Raw genomic sequence first — 24,381 nt, forward strand, 5'->3', positions numbered from 1 at the left:
TTCCGTGTTGTGTAGGCAGGTAGAAAATAGGCTGAGAATATTAGACAATAACACAAACAACCAAACCTGTTAATACTGTCCATCCTTTATGTTTCTGTTCATAAATTTGTTCACTGATTCAGCAATTGTCCGTTTGACTGCAATTCCATAAATTGTTATGTATGAGTATGTTACCTGTTTGATCAGTATTTATTGTTTTCCTGATTCGTGATTTTCCTATCCTTGGCTTTCAATTATCCAAGGTACTCATGCGATTACTCCGACCAAGAGATCTTGGTGTAAATTAAATGAAAGAATCATCAAAATTTTCCTGGGAATACAAATTTACAAATGCTTTATTTATCCTTACTACAGCCTTTGCCACAACAACCCTCTGGCTTATGGTTCGGAGTCCAAGGTCCAAGGCTGTTGGAAGCGTAGAAGTCCATGGGGTATTTGGTGTTCCACTGTATGTTACCTAAGGCCACTGCTGCCTCGTATGGTGTGAGTAGAGGTTTGGGGAACGCTGTGCCCCAGTCTATAGACAACCGTGGACAAGCCACTTGTATGAATGCTCCCACGTCTCCGAACAGCTCTAGTTTACTCGGGAATATCTCAGAGAGAAGGATTATCACAGATTTCTTTGAGGCTGTTTCAAGTCTGTCCTGAAATCACAAGTGTGTTTTCACATCAATAAGGACAATAAAATGATTCACATGATACAAAATAAGTACGGGAAAGACAAAAGTGTTAATAGTCTAGTGGTAAAAAAATGGGGGTAGCGGAATTTTACCCCGAGCAAAATTGACGTCACAACCTAGGGGGTAAAACTCTGGCCGCGAACTTTTGAGCTGCACATCAGTTCAATAAATTAAAGGTTGAATTAAACAAATATTTCACGCTTATGAATTTAATCAGAACACGTCAAATTATAACACCTAGAATGTACGGGCCGGAATTTTATCCCCTTCATGAGGTCAGCTAAAAATATAGGCTACAGCCTGGATTTTTACCCCCGGAATTTTACTTCCTAGCTTGATATAGAAAATAGTGAGAATAATTAATTTTATTCTTTCAGTTTTAATTTGATAGTAAATATTTTATTATTAAGTAGCCTATCTTATTATTAGTAACTTTAACTAATAAAACAGGTTTTGCGTTTTAATTTTGAGATTCTAGTTTGGAGTTCGGTTTTTGGGGCCAACTGTTGGTTATTATGTATCCAAACAAACTTAGTAGCCCATATAAATGATGATTAATTGTTTCAAATATTTCTCTAACGATTTATCATAGGCCTACTCACAATTAAAAAGCGAAACCTGTTTATTTAGTTGAGGTTACAAATTAATTAAGATAGGCTACCTAAAAGTAAGATGTTTACTATTCAATCAAAACTGAAATAAGAAAATTAATTATTCTCACTAATTTCTGTATCTGCTTAGTGAGTAAAATTCCGGCGGATAAAAATCCGGGCCGCACATCTACAGTTGCCTAAACGCTAGTTACATGGACAGGATGTAAAATTCCGGTTTTCATTGCTAATCTAATTTATAACGCTCTGTCTATTTTCATTAGATTCCCAAATCTGTGGGGGCAAAATTCCGCCCGCGAAAAAACTTGAGAGCGCTCAGGTTACTACGTCATAGTGATGTCAGCTTTGCCCAGGGGGTAAAATTCCAGGGGGATAAAATTCCAGTGACCCAAAAAATTCTGCGGACAACTAAGTCTCTGAAAAAGAATGTGTATGACCCGTACTTAGTTAATAATTAAAAAAAATGTATAATACATTTTCTATTGGGGGGTCTAGTATACCCCCGTCCGCGTCGTAAGTAGTGTCTCAGTTTTATTATCATAATTAGTATTAATAACTTTATAAACTTTTATTTATACTTTTGATAGTATTGAAATTTTGTCAAAAAACGTTGTAGTCTATCTGTAAACCAATTGGATGAAAATGTCCAACCATGGAGTCCACTGATCTAACCTCGCAGTGCAAAGGCGGGGTGCACTGTCTGCCTTGGACAAAAATATGTCAAGACGAAATTAAATGTAAAACCTTAAAAAAACCAATGTGCCAGTGAACAAAATATTTGTGAAGTTTGTTTAAAAGGACTTCTAAACCAACCAATGGATGAGGAGTTATAAGGAAAAACACATTATCAAAGAAAAATTTAATTTTTTTATATTTTGTTCAATATTTTCTACAAACTGGGAAATGAAAATTCATGAAATATTTACTGGTTCCATGGTTTTTTACAAATATTACACTTTTGTAAAATAAAAATAATATTGGTTTGCAATAAAAACTTGGTTAACTACGATTTCCCCCTCTTTAACAACACGATTATGTTTCATCATGAAACAAGTTAAGGGTTCAAACTATTATTTTCAAATTAATTAAAGGATATGGTAGGATTTTAAAATTTACGTAACAATATGAGAAAATGAATATAGATATTACCATTACGTCTTAAGTTTAAAGAGGTAAATATCAAAATGTTTTTTTGTATATAACCAATAACCAAATAACCATTTTTATTTGGGGGTCCAAGAGAAAAAAAAGAAGAAAAAAATTAGTGCGCGTGCTTAAGGGTTAAGAAAGAAAAGAAAGGTTTCTCTTGGTAATGAGACAAAATATATTCCAAAATTGGAAACATGCATGTGAAGGTTGTAGCATACCGGTAGTTAATGTTTTATTCTCATCACATTTAAAACTAAAGTTTAAAATATCCTTTCTGTTTAACCAAAATGTTGGTTAAATCCGAAAATACCTCCCCCGCTTTATTTCGGTAAAGAGAGGTTCTACTGTATAAATGAGCTGATATTCCGACCTACCTTGAGAGTTGTTAAAACCTTTGTACTTCCTTGCCGCCCCAAGGTTCCCAGAATCAAACCAAAACAGCCTTCAGCACTTGCTCTTTGTATTGCCGACTCTCTATTATTCCTCATTGCCTCGTGATCGTAAGACTCTATTGTCAACACTTTCTCATAGGGATCATATCTGGAACAACACAATTTTAGCGAAATTAAGTGATTTGATTTCATTGATAAATTGTGACACAATCTATCAGACTAGATCTGTCAAAGATGCAGGATTCAAGTATCAAGTATTTAATAACATTTTCAATTACATCTTTACTATAAATTGATGTAGTCCTAATTAGGTATATACGTAAAGATTAATAAAACATATAGCCTACAAATAATTTAAATGTGCATTTATCTTGCTGGACACACTGTGTGAGCCTCCTAAGTTTGAGGTGATCGTATTACTGTGATAGAAATTAATTGAGTTAAATCAACATTTTATTTGTAGGCCTACTTCCAGAAAATCCTAAAACTAGCATAGCTTTCACCTTAAGCCCTACATCTAATCTAAACTCATCTATAATTTTTATTTTATTTTTTTGCTTGTATCTACGACAGTGGCATTTTGAATTAAGTCAATATTACATTACTAGCCTGGTAAGAATGTTTTACCGTGGGATTTTCGTGCGAGTACATTAAAGCTTACTGGGCGAGTAACATACAATACTTTACATCATAATACACAGAATAATTAATACATTTTAAATGCATAACACAATTTATTTAAACATAACATAAATTATAATATTTTCATATTACAGAATATAAAATGGGCCGTTGCAGTTAGCTGTATTTCATCAGTGACTAAGTGCACGGTAAAAGTACCGTGTTAAGGCAACTTTAGGCCTACAGCCTATCAATACGGATGGAAGAAAAGTACCTGTTTTTGTGTAGTATGATGTAAACACTTTTAAAGGGAAAATGATCCAAACCCATTTTTAAAGTTTTGTGGATGTGCCGAAAATCTAACCTGTTCCTCCCACACTGAAGTTCGAGACGCTAACCACTAGTTGAAGATGTAAAGTCACGATTCCGTATGAAGGCGATTTAAATCAGATTGTCAAACTTTACTGAACAGATTTTATAAAACTGGTATATATCCATTTAGAGAATGAAGGGGACATAGATTTTGGACACAGAATTATACACACTTTTTACTAGAGTCAGTCAGACAGAATAGCCTACAGTAATAGTGTTTTAATACAGAACTTTGATTATCCAAATTAATTGGGGATTGGGTCAATTTGGAGATGCAGAAATCGTGACTGTATTAAGGGTTTTAAAGTTAGGTTAGATTAGGAAGTTAAAGTTTAGGTTATAATGAACCAACTCATTAATTGGTTGATAGCTATTCAACCAAAAATAAATGTTGACCAAGCTGTAGTCTATGCCTCTTCAAAATAATTCCTGAACATTCTGTAAATATTCTATTAGGTAAACTTAGGCCTAGTTTTAGTACTTTAGGGTAGGCCTACCTGAAAAATTTGATGTCTGGATTGGCTATCATAGCAGCTTCTAAGTGGAATCTTCCATCACCCAAATATACTAAGCAATCCACATCCACAAGCGTAGGAGCCGTGCAGCCCAGGATTTCACCAGGAGACAAAGGCCTACTCTGGGGAATTGTAATTGAATAGCCGTCTTTCCTTAAATCATTTGCAGTAGCTTGTAGAGTAGCTACAAACTGTATTGTGCTAACAAAGCCTAGTTTTGTGTCATTAGAAAAGTTGGCTTTGATTGTCTCAATAAAATGGAGAGAATCGATTTTTATATCAACAAATATGTATAGAAAGGTAATCCCTGTGGTTCGGTCAACTGGGATCAAACAGCTATGACCATAATGAACAAGTAAATCAGCACCAAGAGCTTTGGCTGTAAAGTCGTCAACACAGCAGGCACCGTAAGTTACATCTCCCATGATAACAGTATCTGCAGCGGTAAACTTTTCAATTATATCACTGATTGTAATTGCAAACATTAATAAGCCCTCTGGCATCTGAAGTGCGACTCGTTTGCATTTGTTCTGTTTGATCCTCCAAATTGTTTTTTGAATTTCAAAGTTGTAGTTTGAGGGTAATAGCTTTATAGCTGCATTGAGTTCAGCGTATTTTAAGATTTCCTCGGGAATTTTTGTTACAGTTTTAATGGGTCTAAAGACTTTTCTTTCTGGTTTAGCTTTTACAACAATAGCACCACTTTCTAGCCCACTGTTTTTTCCTTCAGCCATGATGTAAGTTTAACTTATTTATTTCAGTGAACTGATGAACAATAAAGAATCATCCAATAATTCTTAAAACTAGGTAATTCAGAACTTAGATACCACCCATTCAATTTTGACAAAGTTTATAGACTGCTAGGCAGAATTTTATATTTCACTTTGAGGTTATGCACTTAAACGCTCGCTTCTTAACTCTTAACCCTAAATACAGTAAAATTAAATTAAACATTCGCAGAAGGTATACACTTTTAAATGCTAAACCCCTATAAAAGTACACAATAGTTAAAATTTATAAAACGCTATTTCCTCAACTTGTCTTCATTTCACTGCTTCTAACATTTAACATCATGATGACAACTACAGTACTACAGTACACACACAGTGTAAGTTAGTAGTTAAGTTAATATTAATTCTTATAGCTCAGTGTAGTAGTACTGGAGTGGAGTGGAGAGAGACACACGAAGACAACAATACAGAATACGGAAGAAACGTAGATTAAATTTGTTTGGTTTTTGGTTCAATTCAATTTCAGTAGTTCCAATCAGAGCCAAACTTCCATTTTCCATTGCGATTGCCAAAGTGAAACGTGAAAGAATATAGTGGATTCAGTTATGGGATTATGGGAAATAAGTGAAGTCCAAGTCAGCTGATACCACTGTTGTCTGTCCTGTCAAACAGTCAACCACCTGTTGATTTGATTCACCAACATTATACTACTTGTCAACTCCATCTGTCACAACAAAGAAAGTCAATACAAACATAACCTAGTTATTTTAGTGTGCGTGCGTGTGTCGTAAATAATTGATAATTAATAGTTCACCTGTTCAACATTGTTCAAGAAATGGGCGATACAGATCAACCTGTGTATCTCAATGAATCCAATGTGTTAAAATACCTCTCCTGGGATGACCTAATTCCAACTATTGAAAATGTTCTCAGTGATATTTCACACAAAGATGAAACTGAAACCATTCAGCCAGCTCGTCTTATAATGCCTATACCACCAAGAGAGGGGTAAGGAAATGAGTTTTTAAGGTTGCTCCAGTGGCATAATAAGTTTTAACTGAGCCCCCCCCCCTCCCTCACAAACTGCTCTTTCTTATTCTTGGCCCACTTATAGAAATATGTGAAAATACATAGGCTAGGCTAGGTAAATGGTATAGTTTGTTAAGTGTAATGGTATATGCAGTGCTTGATTTGCACTGTTTCCCTACCCAAACAAAATCACAACACTAAGTGCGCTCTTTGACAGAGTTTGAATGCAGCGGAACGGAGCAGCTTTCTGGTACTCTCTTTGGGAAAGATAAAAAATATTGGCATAAATAGGAACTAACTTAATCACATTAAATAGGTTACAGTTCCGGCACATCATTTTTTACAAATCAAGCACAGGGTATATGTCCTCCAAATTCTGCATGGTGCAGGAGAACGAAATATTTTTCATTGCATAGCCTATATAGTTTGGCATCCCATTCAAGTTTCCCCCTCCACTAACCCAGACTGCCATAACTTTTTAACCTCTCATTTAGTTTTAAAAATATCGCTGAGTGTGTGATGAGAGTGTTAATTTTTTAAACTACTACTGACAATGAAACAGCTCTATTTGAATCAGTTGAATATTATTTCATAAACCATAGTCTTGTTTTACCTACACAGTACTTAAGTTAGCATATACTACGTTACTTTTTACAGGGCACTATTGTGTATGCCGTCTTTCAGTGGGAAATTGAACACACTGGGGTGTAAAGTTGTGTCTTCATTTAGAAAAAATGCAGAAAAAGGCCTCCCATCAATATTTGGAACTGTGCTGCTTTTAGATGCTGAGACTGGTAAAGTTAAGATGGTAAGCTTTATATTCTGTATTTTTTTCTTCACATTAGTTTACCTTCTTTCAAATTGTTGTCTCACTCATGGTGGAAGTAAATAAGGTGTGCTACTGCGCATCGTAGCCGGCTGCTGGCGGTGCGGGGAGGGGTATCGTGACGTCACCTTGGGGGCAAACAGCCTCGCGACCATATCGAGCAGTGACGCTGCTCTAATAAAATTGTAATTTTTAATAGTAAGAACCGATAAAAATTCCTGAAACTTTGCATAGTCTTGGACTATTAACATAGGATGCTTATGATTTAAATTTTATTAATTTATTTAAAATAAAAACCATTCAACCACCGATCAAACTTCAAACTTTTTCATAGGCCTACTAACACAAAAAAAGTTAGTCGGCTACCAAATCACGTATTATTTGGTCAGGTTTATCAGACCTGCGGGAAAGTTTTAGGAAAAGGTTCTAATCTAACTGTAGTATTGGTTGGATTTCGATAAAATAATTACTTTTTTAGCTACGAAGAATTATATCAAGCGGCAACGGAGCGCGTGCTCAGCTGATGCTACCGTTTATTGGAAAATAAGGCCACGCATTTATTATCCAAAACACTGTAGCTACATGTTATAAGGATATACTTTGTATTCTACATTTTCAATGAAATATGTAATATTAACATGTGACAGATATAATAAGTTTTACATTAAAATGCGTTGCAACATCTTTGTTTTTGTACAAATTAACTCTCTTTGATAACAGTTGCCATAAAATTTGTAGGATCGAAAATGAATAACATTTCCTTAACCAAAAACATAGTTTAATACATTTTGCAATCTTATAAAAATATTTACGACCTGAAAGTAAACATGTAAAAAATTAAACATTTCATCACCTCTAGATTTTTCTAAACTTTTTTAAGTTTCTTTAGAAATTTTCTTTTTTCGCCACTAGCAAAATTGCATTATCTTAGCCTCCTGTTGATTTGTTTGATTTTGATACACTGCACAATGGGGCATTTTTGTAGAAAGATGCGTGCCCTATGGAAAACTGACATCTACTGCAACTCGCGGTGAACACAGAAACGAAAACAAAAAAAACAACACGTGATCATCCCCCGCACACACCCCCGCACACACCCCCGCACACACCCCCGCATCCGAGCCAAAGTTGTGACATAGATAACAACCCCAGTGATATAGGATCCTAGCAGTCGAGTTAACCCTTTGAGTGCCAACGTCCGGGGAACCGGACGTTTTTAAAACGAGCCAAAAGTGCCGACGTCCGGCCGACCGGACGTTTTTAGAACGAGCTAAAAGTGCCAACGTCCGGCTGACCGGACGTTTCGTAATGATCGAACAGTTGTCATAACAACCGAATGGATACTCGGATTCTTTTAACCCATATATTAACATTGAGTCGAAAGTTACTAGATGCGATACATCGATTTTCGTTGGTCGAAATATCGAAAATTCGATTTTTACGAAATTTTAACCTAAAAATCGCCAGATCGCGCTCGGCATTTTTAGCGCGACCTTCGGGAAAAATCATCGGCATTTTTTGAGCGTTACTTTTATTTCTCGCCTGGCACTCTAAGGGTTAAACTGGAATATCAATTTTAATTTTATATTTTAACCTGATTATAAATACAATGTTTAATCACCAACTTATTTTTTAACAGAGTACATTTTATTTTATATACTATGTTAAATACATTCCTTTGCGTTAAAGATAATTTATTATTTAAACCACTATTTGCAAACTTTGGTTTTAGCTAATCAATAACGATTTGCAATGCTTTAAATGCAATTAGGCATCGTTAACCATATTCACAGAGAAGACAATATTATATATTCTCTGTGAACTATTACGAAATAACCCATATTCAAACGGGGAAAAACACACTGAAGTCAACAGAACAACAATCTTTCACATAAAAATATAAATACAGGAATAAAAATATCACTAATACTATATTCATTCATGAAACTACATTACTTGTTGGATGGCAATGTGTGATTAATACTTGGCAACTGACTCGACTCGCAGCACGCGCTCCAATCACGCGCTCATATAACTTAGCATATCTCAGGAAATAACGCCTCTAACGGTACATAGTTTGAAGGAAAGTTAAATTTGGATCTTTATCTAAAACTTTCCCGCTGGTCAAATGCTTCTAACCAAATAGTACGTGATTTGGTAGCCGACTAACTTTTACATGTTTAGTTTTAAGAAAGGCCAAGTATAAAGAGTGATTTCACGCTTAAAGTTTTTAACAATTACAAACTATTTTTTCACAACACACATCGTCCACTTATAGTTGATGTCCATGTCAAGTTTCATAATTTTTCCTCAATTCTAACAGTTCAAAATGTTGATGTTTATAGAGCAGTGTCACGCTGAGCTATATACGCGCGCGAAGCGGTTTGCCCCCAAGGTGACGTCACATCGCGATGCGCAGAACGGTCTCAAACTCGTCCGGCTGAATAGCACACCTTATTTACTTTCACCATGGTCTCACTCACTATAATGTATCAGTTTTATCTTAAATAAACCATCAACTGGTGTAAACAGTCCACTGTTACCCTCCCACGACATTTACACGTACACCCTCACATATTAAGTTGAGTAAGAGGTTTTGGGTTGTAGGGTAGTGCAATATTTTCTGTGTTAACATCATGGCTGATAAAAACAGGAATTCTTAATTTGAAACAAAAGCTAATGATTTTCCTGCATTAGATTATGGAAGGAGGCGAGATTACCGGTTGGCGGACGGCAGCAGCGTCCGTGGTCTCTACCAAACATCTCCACCGAGGACAGAAAAATGTTTTAGCCATTCTCGGAGCAGGGGTCCAAGGCAGGATCCATGCACTAGCTATGCAGCATTATTTCAAATTCTCAGAGGTAATAACAAAGACATATCCTTTATTTTTTTTACATAGATAGCAGTTATTGTATCCATTTGTAATCATTTCAATTATTGTACGGTTTGGAATTAATTGTATTTAATTTTTTTAGATTAATCATATAAACTGGTTGTTTTTCCTGTGCTTTTCCCAGGATCGGATCACAGTAGATTGCAATGTTCTGTTTACAGGTTAGGGTGTGGAACAGAACTTATGAGAGAGCCGAGAAACTTTGTAACGAGCTCGGTCCGTGGGCCAAGCCTTACAAGAGCAACGAGGATTGCGTCCGAGGAGCTGATGTGATTGTTACAGCCACTTACGCTAAGGAGCCAATCATCCATGAAGGTGATCTACAAATCGGCGCTCACATCAATGGTGAGGAATTTTGTACCAACTTTACTATATACCGGCTGTGATGTAGTATTGCTCAATGCTGTATACACATTCAACAATTTCCAGTTTGGTTCCACCAGACAATTTACACACTTGTACACAAAATCTTGCCTGTAGTACTTCACTTGTAAAGGCATTTTATTCTCTTGACAAAAATCTTTTTGTCAGATTGTACAATGTTATCCAGATTTACATTTGTTGACGTTGGAAGTATTTGATACGGATCTTTTATGCTGTAAAACTGGCTAATGGAATGTTACTTTACAGTAGTGCTCGCCTAGTAATCAAAAGGTCGCTGGTTTGATCCTGAGGAAAGTGTGTAGCTTTTTTGATGGTTCGAAACTGGACCCAGCTGTCCTTGATCATTGGGCTTCAAAATGGTACTGGGAAACAAAACAGCTCATCTTAGTCTGTAATTTACACATACCATCTCACTCCACTTTCACTCATATTTGGGTAACAATACACACCTATGTGGCGTCCCCATCTCAATTGATAATGATAATAATGGTAGTATAGCCTGTCTAAAGTCAAAGTTACTAATGTGGTATGTATTCTAGTCTCTAGTACATTTATACTCAATGGTTACCTAACACAAATCTTGGCCTGTTACAGCTGTAGGTTTTGGAGTGAACCATCACTGCGAAGTATCCAGGGATGTCTACAACCTCTCGGCTGTGGTTGTAGACAATATGCCTGGAGCCTTGCATGAACTGAGAGAGCTCACGTCTAGTGGAGTCAAACTGCAATGTGAGGTCGGAGAAGTGATCCGCAATGTCACTTCCCTTCCGGATACACGTTTTACAGTTTTCCATTCTATGGGTATGTGTTTGACTTATTCAACGGAATAGCTCTTTTCTTACATGTGAATTAGTTTGATATTTGTTTACTCACTCTTGGACACCGCCTAACCTTTGAGGTATAACCTATTATGTGTGTGGTTTTTAAGTTTTGCTTTTTTTTTGCCTGTTTGGTAAAATTTTACATTTTCTCCTCCGCATGTTGTAGGCTACAGTTTTAGTTATTTATTTTTGCATAATGTGCTCTTTGGACTTTTTACTTGTGAGAATTATGGATATTTACAGGCATGTACTGTGGATGCGTTACTCCCTGGTGTGGATTACTCCAGTATGCACGTTCGCACTACTGTGTAGTACAACTATCTGTGGTACTATCCGTGATAATTAAACCAATTTGTTAATTACAAGGGTAAAATGTGGTTTGGATTCCACTATAAACTGTAGGTCCCTTAGTTGCCATTGGCTGCTTAGGCTATTAATTAACAGCTGTGACTAAGGAATATGTCGGTCTTTGTCATTAACAAGACTACAGCAAGTTTGTGCCACTCATCCTCATTCATACTTGGTTTAAAATACCTACATTCGTATGGTCACCATTTCAGAATAAATTAAAAAAAGTCAAGAGGAAATGCGTCTCTGTTTTAGTTAGACTCAATCTATGCATTAAAATTAAGACTGTTGTGTGTGCATGTTTATTTAATTTATGTATATAGGCCAGTTTTAATATTTTTATACTTCGTTCTCAATATTCAGGCGGTTTTAGGGGAGGAAACCTATCCCCTCCACTTGACCCTTACCTTTAAAATAATAGCTCAACAGCTAATTATGCAACATATAATAAATACAACAAAAGTGGTGGGGGAACTTCCCCTGAAACCGCCTAAATATTGTGAATGAAGTATAGCACTATAATTAATTACTAAGTGATGTTGGCAAGACTGTTTATGACAGTTCAAACATCAGTTTTTTAATGGTTCTCGTATAGCTTCATACTGAAGAACCTCCATTGTAGGCTCAAATAAACTTAATAATGTTTCACACTTTTTTTGTATGCTGTCAACTGCCTGAAACTCTTTTTCCCGAGTATATTAGTTGTGTATCCATTCAGCCTTAAGAGACATTTTAAATCGTTTTAATGTCTGTTGTTAACACATCAATACCTTACATCGTACTGCCAGTTTTTTTTAGTCAAATGTTTATATTTATTGTGTTTTTAGGAATGTCCCTCGAAGATGTTGCAGTCGCACAGCTAGTGTATAGTAAATATATGGAAGAAAATGGGAAATAGTAATGGTGTTACATTAACAACAAACACCCTGGGACGGTGAATTTTCTAAATAATTTGATCACAAACGTCCAGAATATTACTATAAGTACCGTCCACTAAGGTTAGCTGGCTGTGGTAAGTAGAAAAAATAAAGAAGGTGGAGCACCGGAGAAAAGACAAAATCAAATATTGCATCATGCAACTAAGCAAATTAATCCCAGAGTAATCACAAGGCTTGGAAAAGGCAGCACTGAGACATAAAGCAACTGTTAATTATAACTGCTTTTTAATATGACACAGTAACTTAATTCTAAACCAAGTAAATTAAGGATCAACAAGAGATAGTTTCTATTGACAGCAACATAAATTACGTTAACTACATATCTCACCATCCAGAAAAGAAAACAGAACCCTAATGTACAGGGAGTGTAGCTAATGTGATGTATATTAAATGGCTATGATTTGTCTTTTTGTTTGTATGTGATTTTATTTGTTTGGTAATGAAAGTTTCTGAATTGTTAATTTTAAGAAAAAAGGTACCTACTTACAACTACATTCTTAAGTAGACAAACCAATATATTTACTACTTAATCACACTCTATTCACTCAAACAAGAATATTCAAATATATATACACAAGCCAGCAAGCAAACCTTGCTCAAATTAAAGTATTTGATCATAAAATAACCTTACCAAACCTTAGGAAACACTCCCATGGTCAAGGAAAATACAAGCAAGTGTAACACGCCAAGGACAAGACAGTAATAATGTAGTTGATACTTTAAATGAAGGGGGCAAACTTGAACTGTAGATAAAATGTATTAAAAACTTTTACTCACCAGACGAACTCGAAAACCACCCCGAAGATCAAATTGAATGAAAAAACTGTTGAAAAGTTTTGATTATAAAAATGCAAGCAACTTAATTGATATCAGAAATCACTCTGAATCTTTTGCTATGGGTTTGATAAAAAATAATTTTATTGTTGAAATCCTAAAGAGTTGGTGAGCACTACCTTGGTTCATATTTATTACTATATAAAACGCTATTTCAGTGTTAAATATTTTCCACATTTTAGCTGTATAGTGTAAAAGGCATGAGTAAAAATCTTTCCTTTAATTTAATTTTTTAATGCAGGAGTGATTTACAAATTGCAATTAAATTAGTAAGTTTAGTTAAATTTTAAACAGTTATAGAAGCTAATACTGTTCCATACACAGCACAAGAATAAAAACTATTTTTAATAAAGAATATCTGACAAATTATGCCTCTCATTTTCAAAATTGATGCCTTATTAGTAGAAGCTGGTGAAAACAAATACATATTTAAAATCAACAGTTTTTTTTCTCTGTGGTAATTTTGTCTGTTTATAACTTGGTATCGCCTTTGACTATTAATACAACTTCAGTATCCAATAGTCAATATGGTTCCTTGAAATCCCAGCTTAAACGGGCAGCTGGTTGCCCTGATTTATCAAAAGGTCGGACTGTCGAGAGACCATAAAGTACCATAAGTAAAGCTAGAGTAGAGTGAACTTTAGTTATTTGTAGACAGCCAGACGCTTTGTCGGGAAAGTTTGGCAAGATGTGTTTATTTGAGTTCTGCGTTTTTGTCATCACTTGCCAGTCTTCTGGTAATAAGGGGCGTTTGGTGCAATAATCGTATAATAGGAACAGTACTAATTATTTATATTTGTTCAGTACGATATAGAATAGTTCTATGTTATACTGTTCTTTAATATGAAACTAAATTATACTAATATTTAAGACCATGATTTTTTTGATGGAGAGAATCAGCCAGCTCAAATTATCAAGGGACTAATAACTAATATCAATGATTATTAATGAAAACTATATAATCTTGTCATAAGTTTTAATTGGTTGGTGGGGGAGGACTGAGTGACTGAACAGCTAAAAAGTGTGCTCTCTTATTTTTGCATAAAAATAGTGGTGTTTTTCAGCTTGTTTGAGTTGTGATTTATACCAAAGTGTTAAGTTTTCTATCAGGTGTAAAAGTATGTGAGTAGACATTACTATATCAAAAAATTCAAAGAGATAATAAGGGTTTTACAAAATATTTTTCCTACAGTTACCTAACCATGTACATGTTCTCTCACTGATTTGAGAAAGCAAAGTGGCCAATTCGCTCATCAGTGAGACAATGTTAACATTGTCTCACTCTAATTACTTTGTCTCACTCCAGATTTGCAACGTGAAGGCACTAAATAGTGAGCGCGTAACATGCAGGCAACGTCGTATGCGCGCGAAATACGTTGGCAGCACTGGCTGTAAATCAGCTGGTCAGCTGTTGTACTGTTGTACAACAGTATGTACAACAGTTGTATTTGTCACTTCACGTTAAATGTTATATTAAAAGTTCACTTCTGTGTAAAAATAGGTTATGTTTATTAAAAAATTTATTTATTTTCTGGTAACTGTAGGAAAAGTATAATGTGCAACTCGAGTTCAAAGTACAATTGCCTCACTCGAGAAACCATTCCTCACTCGCCTACGGCTCGTGAGTAAGGATTTCTCTCGAGTGAGTCAATTGCTCACTTTTCTCACTAGTTGCACAAATAACTATTACCTTGAACTACAGGTATATTTCCTGTATCATAATTAACTGGACAGAGATAAGGAGTCCTGACCTCTGGACTATAGATAACAAGCTGGTGGTCCTTGGGACCACTATAAATGATTATCAGTTTGTTTACCAACAATCTTTACTTCCTAGACTGGAATTGATATTTGGGACACTGATATTTGGTAAATTTAGTTTAAATTGTTAATTAATTTGGTTTCTGACAACTGATTACTTTAAGATTTGCATTTTACTCTAGATTTACTGCAGCAATAAAATACAACTAACAGTATTGAAAATATTCATCAGGTTTAAAAATAAAAATCAGAACTAAAGCTACTAAGTATCCATGTAAAGAATGTATGAAAAATGTCGGTAAGTCCAGTAAAGCAGTGTTATGTCGGGGATTATGTTCACAGTGGTACCATTTAAAGTGCACTTCACTTTCTGAGGAAGATTTTCAAAATCTGGCTAAATCAAATAAAAAATGGATCTGTGAAAAATGTGTCTCTCTTGATGTTACACTGGGACTCGAAAGGGAAGTTACAGACATTAATAAAGATTTAACACAGGAACTTGAAACACAGAATGCGATCATTAAAACACTAAATGAGGATTTAAGCGAGGCTAACATAATAGCAAAACAGCTAAAGAGCCATAACTTTCAGCTTGAAACTATGTTAATAAAAAAAGAGGAAACTATAATAATGCTAGAAAGAAAGATAGAACTATTAAGTGTTGAAACTAAAAACGACTCTAACAGACTGCGAGCTTTGAGATCCAATGCAGTGGATCTGCAACATAGCCGCCCTCTTACATACTGCACCCCTGTTTCTGGGGATAAAACAAACAGTAGATGGAGTTCTGAAAAAAATAAAAACAAATCCTTTGCTATGGCTGTTAAGGGAAATAACTTGTCTAGGGTAAATTCTGATAAACAGACTAAAAACATGAAACCCAGTTTTATACAAAACCGTTTTGAAGTTTTAAGTATTGATGAGGAGGAAACGCCTGACGTCACAATTGCTGCAATACATAATGTACAAACTGATAAGTGTGAAACAAAAATTAAGAAAATGCTGATCTGTGCTGATAGCCATGGCAGAGATTTAGCTTGGAACATCAACAAATCACAACATGAGTATGAAGCAATAGGCTATGTTAAACCAGGTGGAAGAACAAAACAGGTACTAGATAAGAGGAATATTGAGGAAGCTAGTCTCAACAAAGATGATGCCTTAGTATTACTCTGTGGCACTAATGATGTTGCGAGTAACGAAGCAGATGAAGTTATTGATGGCATTACTTCGACACTGGACACAGTTAAACAGACAAGAGTATTGTTACTGGATTTGCCTAACAGGTATGACTTACCGCACTGGTCTTGTGTTAACAAAGAAGTAAGAAAAACTAACCAGCGATTAAAAGAACTTAGTGAAAAATACAGCAATGTCATCTTGGTGGAAGCGAGCAATGCTGGAAGACATTCGCACACACGTCAGGGTCTTCACCTTAACCAGAAATAACCAGGAAAAAATGGCTCTCTGAAAAGATATCTGAGGCTGTGACGGCAAGGAAGACGGAAAATCATCCAGCGAGTCCAAATGAAGAACAACCTCTCCCACCTGGCACCGAGTCTTTGTTGGGAAACGACTCACCACCAACACTAGACCGTCAACCATAGAACTCTCACCAACAAACTTTAGTATATATCACTGTAATGTCCGGTCAATGAGAAATAAGTTAAATTTAATAGATATTTTTTTAAGTAGTTTAAGATGTGATATTTTAACGATAAATGAGCACTGGTTGTTTGAAGAAGAATCCCGTTTGTATATGCCTGCTGGGTACAACTTGGGTAATTTTTGTGCTAGGGATAACTCACTGAATAGAGGGGGTGGAAGTGTTATTTTTGTAAAGCATGGGATTGAGGTTCAAGCTATAGATGTGAAAAAATTCTATTGTGAGAGCATTTTTGAAGTTACTGCCATTTTGTTACCAAATTATAATGTAGTTGTTTCCACTTTGTATAGAACTCCTGATTCTAATATTAGTATGTTTTTTAATCTATTTGAATCGTTTTTGTTACACTTATGTGGAAAAATTTCTGGGTCGAAGCATATTATTTCAGCTGATTTTAATATAAACATTTTGTCAAAATCACATGAAAGAGAATCATTTTTGAATTAATTGCGATCCTTTGACATGTATTGGTTGAATTAGGAACCGACTAGGGGGGGGGGGGGGGGAATGCATAGATAATATTGTAAGTAATTTTGATAGAAAGAAAACAATTTGTTGTGTAATAGAACCTCATTTATCGGATCATGCCGGGGTATATGCTTAATTTAAAGAAATGTCTGTGGAAAGTTTGATGCCTAACAATGTTTTGACTAAGAAAGTCAGAGAACTGACACCTGAAGCACTTTTCAATTTAAAAAGTAAATTGTCACAAATTGACTGGACGCAGTTATGTAGTATGTAGTAAATTCATATAATGAATGCTGTAGAGTTAAGGAAGTTAAAGTGAAAACTAGAAAAAAGCCTGACTTAAAATGGTAAACACCAGAATTGAAGAGCTTTAAAGTGTATGTAAATGCTTTTTATGATAGATATAAAAATAGCTTGGGCACAGAAAATAAAAATATCTTCAAACAAGAATATAGATGTAAAAAAAAGGTACAAACACAAAGTTAACTATTGCAAAAAAGTTACAAATGAAAAGTACATTTTTAATTCCTCAAATAAATGTAAAGCTGCATGGGCTTTAATAAAAACTGAGTCAAATTGTAAGGTCACTAAGCAAGAAAATTTATTAATTGATTCAGATACTTTTAATGACTATTTTGTTAATATTTTAAGTAGTATAAATGTTGTTAGTGATAAGAATAAATCCCATGACAAGGCAGTAGAATTAGTGAATAATTTTGTCCTTGAAAGGAAAAGAGATTTGAATAAATATCTAGTTTGGCGAACGATTGAAGGTAAAGATGTGACTAAAGTTGTTACTAGCTTAAGTTCATCATGTAGTGGAGATTACTATGGTTTATAAAATAGAGTTCTAAAGGAAATATGTCAGGTGATAGTGACACCGTTGACTTTACTGTTTAATATGATCTTGGATCAGGGTATATATCCGCAAGTGCTAAAAGTAACAAAAGTGATACCAGTCTATAAAAAGGATGAAAAGTTGAGCCCATCTAGTTACCGACCAATATCAAGTTTTTGAATCCTGTATTAAAGAACGTTTTTTCAGAGGTAAAGAACTTAATTTATTTAAATCATACTTGAGTCGTAGAGAACAAATGGTGGTACAGGGCAGTGATAAGTCTGGCTTTAGAACGATATTAATGGGCTTGCCTCAGGGATCAGTCCTTGGACCTCTTTTGTTTATTATTGCTGTGAACGATTTTGCTTAAAATATTCCTTGTACCACAGTGTTATATGCAGATGATACCACACTTCTTAACAGTAAAAAACACCTAGATGATCTAATAAGAACTGAGAACCAAGCCTTAGAAGTAGCAATGGAATGGTTTCATTCTAATCTTTTAATTGTTAATGGGAAAAAGACTGAAAAAATGATCTTTTCTTTGGACTTTTCTATTTATAAAGATGTGAAACCTGTTAAGTTGTTAGGTATTTATCTTGATAGTAGGTTAAGTTGGGAAACTCATGTCGAGCAGTTGTGTAGAAAACTGTCTAGTAATTCACCTTCTTAGAAAGTTGAAAAATTGTGTAACCAAAAACATGCTGATAACTGCCTATTATGCTATTTTTCATTCTCACTTAAAGTATGGCATAACTTTATGGGGCAACTCGTGTAATGCATTAGAGGCTTTTAAGTGGCAAAAAAGAGCTGTAAGAGTCAAATGTTTCAGATAGGGAGTCATGTGTTCCTTTATTCAAAGAGCTTAAAATAATGACTCTTCCAAATTTGTACATTTACTGCTGCCTGATGGATGTTAAGAATTCTATTTGTAAATTGTCTGTTAGAAAAGAAATACATTACTATCAAACGAGGAAAAACTATCTTCTTAACTTAATCTCTGTACGGTTGGAAAAAACAAGAAACAGTCATGTTTATATGAAAATTAAATTATTTAATAAACTGCCAGAAAACATGTGGAATATAACTTCAAAACAGTTTGAAAATAAGATAAAAATATGGTTAAGAGAACATATTTTTTATACTGTTGATGAATTTTTAGCTTGTGACATTAGCACTTTTTAGCGAATTTCCCTATAGGGAATAAGCTATTACCGAAGGTCTCATGGTAAGACTTAGTCCCGGGACCGATTTACTTTTCCATTTTGATGTCCCTAGAAGCCAAAAACACCATCCGTTCAAATTCATATATATATACTAGCTGACCCGGCGAACTTCGTATCGCCTAAGTTATAGGTTTCCCCTAAGACACATGATGGAAAGAAAGTACCGTTACGTTTCATTTTCAAGATGATCTCGTTCGCATCGCTCAATCACGTCCTGGTTGAAGTTCGTTCGCTACGCTCACTCAACTTTGGGTTGGAGCTCGTTCGCTACGCTCACTCACCTTTAGGTTGGAGCTCGTTCGCTGCGCTCACTTGCCTTCAGGTTAGCTCGTTCACTACGCTAACTCGCCTCCAGGTTGAAGTTCGTTCGCTACGCTCACTCACCTTTGGGTTGGAGCTCGTTCGCTACGCTCACTCACCTTTAGGTTGGAGCTCGTTCGCTGCGCTCACTTGCCTTCAGGTTAGCTCGTTCGCTACGCTAACTCGCCTCCAGGTTGAAGTTCGTTCGCTACGCTCACTCACCTTTGGGTTGGAGCTCGTTCGCTACGCTCACTCACCTTTAGGTTGGAACTCGTTCGCTGCGCTCACTTGCCTTCAGGTTAGCTCGTTCGCTACGCTAACTCGCCTCCAGGTTGAAGTTCGTTCGCTACGCTCACTCACCTTTTGGTTGCAAATTAGCTGTTGTCATAAATGTAAAAGAAATAATAGTGCTGCACCCTGTTGGTAATCCTTGTAACTTTAATGCTATTGAACATCATAGAACAGAGCCAACTTGTTTAATTGAAACAGCTGTTAAGATTCATTAATTCCATTTCTCATAAGGTTAACATGGGAAACTCCAGAGCCACTGGGGCGGAGCCCTTTTAAGAATTTCGAAACGGGAAATAGTTTACGTCCGATTCGCATACCTACAGAATTTACACACCAAATTTCATAACGATCGGTGAAGTCGTTCCGGAGGAGTTTGCAGACAAACACTGTGACACGAGAATTTTATATATTAGATGTGTGTCCGTCAGCACGATAACTCGAGCAAAAATTATCCGATTTCGATGAAATTTGGTACAAACGTGTAAACCTACGTTTATTCGAACGAGTTCGCGAACCAGCATGATCGGACCATGGGAACGGGGTTTTATGGGGTAAAAATTGGTTTTTCACATTTTTGACCCTCAAAACATAAAATTTCCCAAATTTCCTTTAAAACCATTTTGAAGAGCTTAAAAAAACAAATAATTCAGCATATTGAAGTGTTTTTGTATGGTTATTGGTTACGGAGAAAATTGTAAATTAAAAATTCCCATGTTATTCTTATGGAGAATAAGTAAACTGTTGTAATTTGCTTGTTTATGCATATATTTGTATCAACTTGCCCAATCTATTTATTTTATACTACTAAGCTATTAATATTTTACTAAAAAACACACTTTATTACCCTGTAGGCAGCAAACCTAGGTGCTCGTTAAACCTAATGTTATTTGAATAGATTTATTTGAAAATCAAATCAGGCAAACGGAAATTCGCTTAGTCTGCAGGTTTGCTGCGGCGGGGGTATTGTTCAGATTTTATATTAATCGTTTGGTATGTCATTCCCTGGTGTTTTTATATTTTGTTATTGTTTTTATCTATAAATTTTCTATTTTTCAATGTACCGTTTACTTAGAATAGGCTATTTACATACATTATATGCTTGTGACTTTGTCAATTGCACACATGTTTTTAAAGACAATAAAAATCTTTGACTTTGACTTAGCTAGTTGGGTATAAAATAATATTATTATACACCTAGAAAATCTGGGAAGGCTAAAAGACGCTCTAATCCCACCCCCTTGCCACCAATGGATGCTATGCATTTAAATAAACATTCAGTTGGAAACTAAAATCAATTGAACATACGTCTTAAATGGGTGTAAGGGGTTATTTATACTGTAAAATTCAGCGTTTTATGATTTATCTAAAGTTATTTTATTTTTGAAGTTAACAAAAATAAATGATACTCTCAAATTGACAAATGGGCTTCTCTATAAAACAAAACTCATTTTTCATAAATAATATCTACTGTTGCATGTTTTTAGCTGGCTGAGAAACTAACTGGCCTGAATAAGTGGTATTAGAGTCAAGAATCAATATCGCCTTGAATCGAACCAGGAGCATTGTAGTCGAGGCATGGGCCTAGCTACATACCCAGACAAGTCAATGAGCTATTTTGTTGCATACATTGTCAAGTATTTTCAATGCAGTAGGTTGGTGGTGGTTGAAAGCAAAAATGTTGAACCTATAATCCAAAACTTAAATAGCTTATTCCCTATAGGGAAATTCGCTAAAACCCAAATCTCGAAAATCAATTACGAAACCTTATTTACTTGTCTGGATAAGTTACAAATATAAAACCAGTTAAATAAGTCATTGATAACCTGAAGAATTTAAATAGGATATATTATGGCATAAATAACTACAATTTGAAAATATTGTTATCCATTTATTGAATCAGGAACAGCTGGATAGGACGGAGTTTATGAGCGGTAAAGTTGGCACAGAAATGGAAATCAAATCAGCTGATATGACAATGATCTGAAGAAAAAATATGTATCAACAATTACCAATAATTATACAATACAATATACATTAAACACCTTTGACGTGTTAAATACAGCAGAGTCCAGCTAATCTGAACAAACTGGGACGGGACCCTATTTGCATTAGCTGTAAAATTACACAACAACTCAAAACTATGTATTTTTATGTAGCACTCTTTTGTTAAATGCTCTTATATTGCTCCTGGGATTACAACATCGTGATCGTCTCCTGCGTCAAGAAAACATTGTGATCGTTTCCCGCAATCATGGACCTATGATCACTGATCACTTCTTATAATATTCTTCTTAGAACATGGCAGCTTTAAACGAGACCAAACAGAATGTCATTGATGAACGGACACATTGATGCTACCATGTGTTGGCGATCGTTAAAACAAAGTCCAAACAAAATTCAACACAACAATTCCTGGTTTTCTCAGTCTCCAGTTCTCCAGTTGGGTGAAGATCCTGGTTCATATTTCAGAACACATTAGTTTGTTTTAATTGAAATACAGAAATCTTTTCTCCCCAACAGGTGGTTTGGATTGTCCGGACGTTCAAATTAGCAGAACTTTGGTGTATTAACGAGAATACAACATAAAATATGTCTATACGTCTAAGTACAATGAATTCACGTTAATCTAATTTTTATGTGATTAGAAGAGTAGTTATCGTGTTAGAAAGGAAAGAAGAAAAATATTTTAAGTACAATCTTTTACTATTAATACAACTACTTCAGTACCCAATAGTCAATGGTAAATGTAGATAGATAAGTTGTATTTATATTGATAGTTCAGTTATACTGTACAATGCTATCTAGTAAATTGATAGGTAGTATTTAAATTCATGAAGAATTAATAATTATGTTTTGTTCCACAATGGTACAGCTTTTAAAATCGCATTTTGTTTTTTTAAGGGTACAGTCTACTCTTGGTAATTCAAACATCCGATGATTTAAAATAAAAGCTGTTTGTAGAGCATTTCTTGAAGTTTTAGTTTTACCATACATTACAAATTTTTATACACTCGGTATCTCAAAGTCTGAGTAGAGGGAAACTTACAAAAAAATAAGTAACATTATAATGTCTGCTTGAATGGCACATTCAGTTGAAAATCCCCAAAAATATACACTGAAGTCAAATCTCAAAAACCTGCAGTAGTATTTTCCCACTTTCGGCTGCAGTTATAACAAATACCCCTGCCGCAGCAAACCTTCCATTTACCTACCGGATTTCTACTAAAATATTCTTTTAAAATTGTCAGATTTATTTCCTATTTAAATAACATTAATTTTAATGAGTACTTAGGTTTGCTGCTACAGGGAAGATAATGAAGTGTGTTTTCTTATTGAAATGTTGATAGCTTAGTAGGAAATAAACAAAATTGCTAAATTTGACAACAATATATCCATAAACAAGCAAACTACAACATTTCATTTATCCTCCATAAGAATAACATGGACATTTTTAATTTACAATTTGACATTGGCCCAATTAAAACCCTCTGGGGCGGAGCCCTTTTGACGGATATGCCCCAAAATTCACACAAACCATCCTAGAATAATGCATAATAATGCCTGAAAGTTTCATAACAATCTGTCAAGTGGTTTCGGAGTCCATAAATAAGGTACATACATAGTTATAATGCTTATACATACATAGTTCCTCTTTTATAGATATAGATTTTTTGAATTATCTCTGTAGGAAAACTACAACGCTGTAATATACTAAGTTATTTCTTTTTTAAGCTCTAGTAAATGGCTTAGAAAGAAATTGCAAAATCTTAAGTTTTGAGGGTTAAAAATGGGAAAAACAATTTTTACCTCATAAAACCCCGTATAGTGTTAGTCCCTGTTAGCCATTGCATGATTGATCATGCTGGTTCACGGACTCGTTCAAACAAATGTTTGTATGTAAACAAATGATACATGTTTGTACCAAATTTCATCAAAATATAAACAATTTTGCTTGAGTTATCACGTTAATGGACACACATATATATGTGTGTGTGTGTGAATTTGAACAGAGGGTGTTTTTGGCCTCTGTAGACCTCACAACAAAAAAATTCAATCGGTCCCGGCTCTAGGTCTTACCAATAGCCCTACGGTAATACCATATTCCCTATATGGGAAATTTGCTAAAATTAAACTATATAACTATTTGTATTTATAAATATGAACACAACAACTTAGAACAATAAAACAATCAGTTTATCTAATGTGTGATTTGGACCAAACACACTTCATGGTTAGTTGTACCATAGACTAACCAACACAAGTAGACTTCTCATCCCATTGTAAATTTTGAAGCTCGTTTTTCATGTCTAGTTCATGTACGCCACACTGGGCGCTAGTGTCGACGAAATTTTGTTTATATTATTTTAGGGTTAATTTCTTGATTTGTGCTTTACTGTTTGGTTAAATAACTAGGGGACAATTTATTGTTTATGATTAGATCGTATTATTTGGTTAAACGAGGTTTTAGATGACTGTATTAACGGGAAACAAATTGTAAACAAAACACGACCTCTAACATAAACCGTACAGAACTAACAATAAAATTGTCTTCATCTGTTCCATTAGGATGAGAAATCTACTAAGGGAGTATGTTTTATTTATGGTTGTACTTAATTAATCCTTTGGTTAGGCTATATTTTTAAGATATTTTTCTTCAGATAGCCTAAGTTAGCAAAACCTCAAAAA

At 34.9% G+C, this 24,381-nt stretch overlaps 2 protein-coding genes across 2 annotated transcripts; one reads left to right on the forward strand and one right to left on the reverse strand.

Moving 5' to 3' along the window:
• Positions 1–317: 317 nt before the first annotated feature.
• Positions 318–5,430, reverse strand: LOC129004044 (2-(3-amino-3-carboxypropyl)histidine synthase subunit 1-like). The gene is made up of 3 exons (XM_054432418.1): positions 4,323–5,430; positions 2,815–2,980; positions 318–644 (listed from the first exon to the last, which is right to left on the reverse strand). Exons 1-3 carry the CDS (start codon positions 5,072–5,074, stop codon positions 336–338), a joined length of 1,227 nt encoding a protein of 408 aa, XP_054288393.1. The 5' UTR covers positions 5,075–5,430; the 3' UTR covers positions 318–335.
• A 115-nt stretch (positions 5,431–5,545) lies between these two features.
• On the forward strand, positions 5,546–12,719 carry LOC129004046 (ketimine reductase mu-crystallin-like). The gene is made up of 6 exons (XM_054432421.1): positions 5,546–6,079; positions 6,758–6,908; positions 9,624–9,788; positions 9,982–10,165; positions 10,799–11,005; positions 12,201–12,719. The coding sequence occupies exons 1-6, from the start codon at positions 5,907–5,909 to the stop codon at positions 12,269–12,271; spliced, it is 951 nt and encodes a 316-aa protein (XP_054288396.1). The 5' UTR covers positions 5,546–5,906; the 3' UTR covers positions 12,272–12,719.
• Positions 12,720–24,381: the final 11,662 nt, after the last annotated feature.

Source organism: Macrosteles quadrilineatus, unplaced genomic scaffold (genome assembly GCF_028750875.1).
Source record: "Macrosteles quadrilineatus isolate MER2022 unplaced genomic scaffold, UCM_ALF_1.0 Scaffold_9__3_contigs__length_116548681, whole genome shotgun sequence".
In the NCBI taxonomy this organism is placed as follows: Eukaryota; Metazoa; Arthropoda; class Insecta; order Hemiptera; family Cicadellidae; genus Macrosteles; species Macrosteles quadrilineatus.